This window comes from Glycine max, chromosome 17 (genome assembly GCF_000004515.6).
Source record: "Glycine max cultivar Williams 82 chromosome 17, Glycine_max_v4.0, whole genome shotgun sequence".
NCBI classification, from domain to species: domain Eukaryota; kingdom Viridiplantae; phylum Streptophyta; class Magnoliopsida; order Fabales; family Fabaceae; genus Glycine; species Glycine max.
In genome coordinates this window covers 5,426,559-5,432,429 of record NC_038253.2, presented here as the reverse complement: position 1 = coordinate 5,432,429, position 5,871 = coordinate 5,426,559, and the positions used below count along the sequence as shown (strand labels likewise).

Below are 5,871 nucleotides of genomic sequence, written 5' to 3'. Positions count from 1 at the left end.
AAGGAAGGAACTCTGTGTGTAACAGCTTCTGTCCTTTGACCAAAGCCATGGTTAAGGCTCCAGCGACGCAACAAACTGTCCCTAATATCTTGGCCGTGCTTCTTAAGCTTATGTCAACTTTCTCAAATCTGACTCATTAAAATTCAAGAAAACGAGTATCAGCAAAAGAATATGATTTACTGTTACACTGTTAGTTAATTATTTTCTATTTTAGGTTATGTAATTAATAATTATGCTTTGAATCCTTTTTTTTCTTGTCATGCTTGTAACTGCATGTATATCCTTTGAGTCATTACCCCGCAATTGCCGCAATTACAAACGTTAATGCTGGTATCAGATTACTCATAGCGGTAGCTGCAGTAGAGGATGCATAAAATAAACCTTTAAAGTATGCATTCTGATTTGCTGTGACTCTGCAAGGAAAAAAAAGAAGTAAAAATAGAAATTAAGGGTAAGTTTTAAAATTTTCTCTTAGGTATAAAATCAACAGCATGGTACAAATGATTTTGACAGACTGTACCCAACAAGAGCGGTCACAAACATCAAAAAGAAGCTCCTGAATCCCAAAGAATCTTTCACTGATTGTCTCCTGTTATCAAAAGCAAGCATGTATATGTGAGTGAGTGAAAGAGGATGAGACTAAGCTATAAAGAAAAGAAAAAAGTGGTTTAATTATTACCGCTTAGGAGAGAAAAACATAGGCGCCAAAGCCAAAGTGGCTATGCCTTGCCTGTACACTACAAAGACCGTCGTACTCAATCCATCTAACAAAGCGGCTCTTGTGAATATAGCAAGTGCTGCATAATGAATTTGCAGACCCACCATAACAATTAGAGGAAGATTGCTAGCTAAACCACCCATTTTTTTGAGATGGAGCCTAAAGTTGAAGTGTTTTGACACCTTCTATTACATATATGAAGAGGAAGAGAAGGGGGATGGATCTATTTATATCAAGACAAACTCAGTTTGTATACCAGTTTTCTATAATTTTATCATTATTAAGAGAGAAATATAAAAGAAGTTTGAAATAAGATGATTAACATAACAAGATTTTTATTTTTATATATGAGAAATGCTAACAACATCTCTTTTTTTACACTCTCATAAATATTTTTCCTGATGACAACTCAGTTTGAAATATTGCTATACATATTTTATGAGTACATATTGTTATACATTAAATGCAGGATTTGAATCTTCTGACTGACTCATTACTTTAAGAAATTAATCCTTTTTACTAGATTGTTAGTACATATAAAAAATGAATTAAAAATTGTTGTTCAGAATATATTTAATTAAGAATAATATTTTTTTCACATTAATGCAGGTAAAAAACAAACTTATACTATTAAATGTAGCCTTTTACTAAGAAATTCAACCTGAAAAGTTATTGATAATTTGAAAGTTAATTTCTACCATACATATCATATCTAATAAAGACAAATGTGAAAGATAAGTATGCCTCAATTACTACCGTTAAACACTCAAAAGAACGGAACAACTTGAACTTGTAGCCCCAAAAAGCAAAAATAGAAAAAATAAAAATAAAAATACAGAGTCGACAAAATAGACAAATTAATGAAGAGGGACACATCCACGTTGGTGAATAGGTACCAAAGATAAGGCTATCATTTGAAGGATACGCGGAGATTAGAGATCATGGAAAGATGAAATACACCTATACACGTTTAAAAGAAATAAAGAAAAATAAATATGCGAAGCTTCTAGTAAGAAAGCAATAACTCGATCAAATGTATGATGTTGAATCATTTATGTTTTGCTAGCCTTAGAAATTAGAATGACATTTCCTACATAAAAAGGTTAGGTGAATAATGCCAATTGCCATGTGGCGCAAAGGGACAAAGTCCAATCAGTCTCATTAGGAAGATAGGATGTCCACGCCAGTGCTGGCTAAGTCAAAAATTATTAGACCAGCAAAAAAAATGATTTAGTGGATGAAAAACAAATTCATATTTAAAAGCAGGTACATCACTGATGTAAAAATTTTATTGATAAATAATTTATAAATATTTTGGTAAATACTTTTTGATTTTTTATTTATAAGAATTAAATATTATATTATTCACTTATTTTATTCCACTAATTAAATTAAATCCTTAATTTAACATAATAAATTCTTACATCTAATTCTCCTGAACCTTTCTAAATAAAAAATCATTAGACGGACAGACCACTGCAACATCTCAAGAGTTCATGTTAATCTTTAATTCATACATGGTTTTCCATTTTTTTATAATTAATGTGTTTTTCAATTATATTTCATTTTCAAACTTTGTCTTTTCCTTAAGCGGTGGCAGTTTTTAGCGTACGACTCCATCAAATTCATCCGAAAAGAAAGAAATTTAATATTTAAAAAATAAAGGGATATACTCAGATTGGTTTTGATGTAATGGCTATAATTAAAAAAAAGTGCAATTATTTGTATAGTAACAAGCCCGACTGCTAGAGATAAACGAAAGGAATCTACTTTGAATATTCCAGTGACTTGGGTAATCATCAATATTTAGTGCTCCCTCTAATTTTATATAATTTTTGTATGATGACAGGTATAATAAAATATTAAAAAAGTAAAAAGTGAAAAGTGAAAACTATATTTATATAAATTTTGTAGAATGACATATATAATAAAAAATAAAAAGTGAAAAGAGAACAAACGGATGAGACCATTGATGTAAAAGAAAGAAAAAACAATATTAATATATTATAAAAATGGTATTACAGTGTATTCGAAGCCACTCTAGATGTTACACGTTCATCAGTGAGACTAGTTGTTGACGGGTAAGTCTTGGCAACCTGCACCTAAAATGATCAAATGCGTGCGCGTGCACATGCCAAAAGCGTTGTTGTTTTGTAATGTTGTAGTATATCTATACCAGAACTACTAGTAGTTTCTACTCTGTACTGGTCTAGTGCTGCATTAAATAAAGGAAATAAAATGCATTATTGCACCAGTTTTATAGCACAACCAAATTGACTCTGACGTCAACCCTGCATTATTTATATTTCATCATTGCTTCAGCAAAAGTTTTCATATTATTGTGATGATTGATTGAATTTGGTTGTTTAAAAAAAAATGATTGAATTTGGTTGGCTAAATCAATCCTTCCACCATGGAAATAATTAAAAACTGTTCTCCACATTTTTTGCCACATGTATTGCCTTTTGAAGAAACAAAATTAAATTTCGAAATCTTAATTTACGACATTGTGGATAATTAATTTTTTCGACTAAAACTAAACCCGAAGATAATTCTCGACATCATTGCCATTTCAATGAGTTTTCGATTTAATTGATATCCACTATTGATGGCTTCCTTAACCGCCACCACCAATCCACCGTTGCCGGCTTCTTAGGTTTCGTCTTGTCGTCTTCAAACCGATGCTTGCCAAACCTCCTGTGCCTGTCAAATTTGGCGGTTATGTCTGAATAGAAATTGAGAATGTTTTTTAGAATTCCTATACATATTTTTAAATTGCAAGACGTAAATTGAAAAAGAATTGAGTCGATAAAATAGGAGAAAATTGGTTGATACCAAAATACAAACCTTAAATACCTTAGATTACAACAGTTTTTCTTTTTAGTATGTATTCAAAACTTATTGTTTTATATAATTGTAATTTTTTACTTGATCTTCTTAAGTATCGGTTAACCTCATTTGAAGTGAATATGACCTGCTCATTAAATCTACATGATTCATCTGAAATGATGATAAATAAGTTTAGACAGCAACAATAACAATAATAAAATGATAACTAGAAAAACAAAAACAAAATATTTTAAATCATACAAACTAAAAATGAAAATAATTACAATTACTAGAACCAAAAGATAATTAAACAAAAATAATACAAATACTTTAACATTGACTCCATTAGCGAATAAAAGAAACAGAAAATATTATCAAAGCAGAGAACAAAATTCAAATAAATTTGCCAAGTCATGTTGTTCTTATCTTTTGCTCCCTGACTTGCCATCCAGCCGTCCTCATCCGTACTCAATCATGCACAACCAACAACATTAAAATACAAGTCCATTGACCCTTGTCTCCATTTTTTTCCCTCCACACACCATGGCTAGCTTCCTCTACCTTCTCTGCAACCACCAAAACTATAAGTAAGTAACAACATCCTTCCACAGACCTGCGTAACCCATCGCTATCACCATTTTCATAACCATCTTCTCCCACATATCTCCCTTAACACAGGCCACCATTTCAAGTCGTTCACAAACCCATGAAAGGGACAGGATTTGCTGCTTTTAAGTGTCAAACACTAACTCCTACAATTTTTTCTTTATCACATCACATTACTTGTTTTCTATACAATTTCCTCTACAGCTCTTGTTTAGAATTTGAGTAATGATTTTTGTACATCTAAACAAATGAATTATTCTATTAATATTCCTAGTTTTTTTTCCCTATCTTCATCACATCTTCAATTATATCAATTATCTCTCATCTCTTTTTAATATATTTCGAGCTCTTTATTTGATAAAAGAAAAATAAAATAAATAAAAAAAGGTGAAAAAAAAGTTAATATATTTCATAAAAGAAAAAGATGAGATATGAGAGAAATTTAACCTTACCTTATGTTCATGTTTGGAAGAGAGGCAAGAAAATTTTAAAATTTAAATTGAAGACAAAGAAAATTTAAAATTTTTTAAGTTAATTTTTCTTATTTTCTATTCAATAAAAAAATATTATTATAAGTGTTTTCTTTTCTCTCAATTTAGTTTTACTTCCACTCCTTTGAAAGAGACTCTTAAAGTTTTGAAGTCCACTAGCTATTTTTTCTTCTATTTACATTTATCTTTATTCATTTATTTTTTTCATTTCTCTTAAATTAAACATTTTTATTTTTATTTTTATTCATCTTTCCCTTTATCTTATATGTTTTTTATTTATTTTCTTCTTACGAAAAAGAATTCTCAAGTCTAGTCTGGTAATATCTCGAATGCTTACATATCTTTTTCATTAGAATTTGCTATGCACCAAACTTTTCCCAAACGACATGCAGTTACTGCACAGTGGTAAAGTTCTTAACCGTGTGATCCATACAACCATTCTTATCTCGCCACGTCACAATGTAATATCTTCTATTCTAGATCTACTAGTGTGCCAGGAGAATTGGAGACCCAATGATGTTACGTGTCGGCTTAGGCTTCTTTTATTTGATAGGAAACTAAACAAAGTGAGGGGAGAAGAATTCTTTAAAAAATAATTAAAGAAAAATTTAAAAAATGAATTTGAGAGTCAATACACTATTTTTTATTAAAATCTATTTATAGTTTAAAAATAATTAATAACAAAAATATTATATATTGAAATCTTAAAAAAAAAACCAACTTTGAATCTTATAAATAAAAATGAAAGAGGTGTGAATAGAGTAAGCACAAATTGCACGAAATGCGTGGAGCACTGTCCTTTTTTAAAATCAAATATTTCAGAATTAAAAATATATAAATGGGGATTTGACGGAATATATGGTCTGTATGTTTTTTATGAGAATTGTTCCGTAACTTTTAACATTTTCCTATTAAAAATTAAAAGAATTGTGTCGTTGATAATAAATCGAGTAACATTTTTTTTTGTAAAATATACATGTGATTTGTTAAAAAAAACTTTTACATTAGTAATTACGTAACACGTGGCATGGTCACAAATGACATGTCATTAAAAAGATTAATTTCAAAAGTTTATAATGAAAAACAAAACAAACAACCTTTTTTTTTCAAAGACTTAAATCAAATTTTGTCATATTTAAAAGAGACTAAGAAAATATCTTAAACATGATATAATGATAAAACAATTTCTCCTGTTATTAGTTAGTGTACCATAGTAAAAAACCACAC

General features: G+C 29.5%; 1 protein-coding gene across 1 annotated transcript in view; it reads right to left on the bottom strand.

The window, feature by feature from the left end:
* Positions 1 to 924, bottom strand: part of LOC100816384 (WAT1-related protein At4g28040) — a gene marked incomplete in the record, with an annotated part of 2,247 nt that extends 1,323 nt beyond the window's left edge. The window contains 4 exon segments of the mRNA XM_014770152.3: positions 1 to 128; positions 297 to 413; positions 521 to 589; positions 680 to 924. Coding sequence (XP_014625638.1) covers positions 1 to 128; positions 297 to 413; positions 521 to 589; positions 680 to 861 — 496 coding nt within the window.
* Between the last annotated feature and the right edge of the window lie 4,947 nt (positions 925 to 5,871).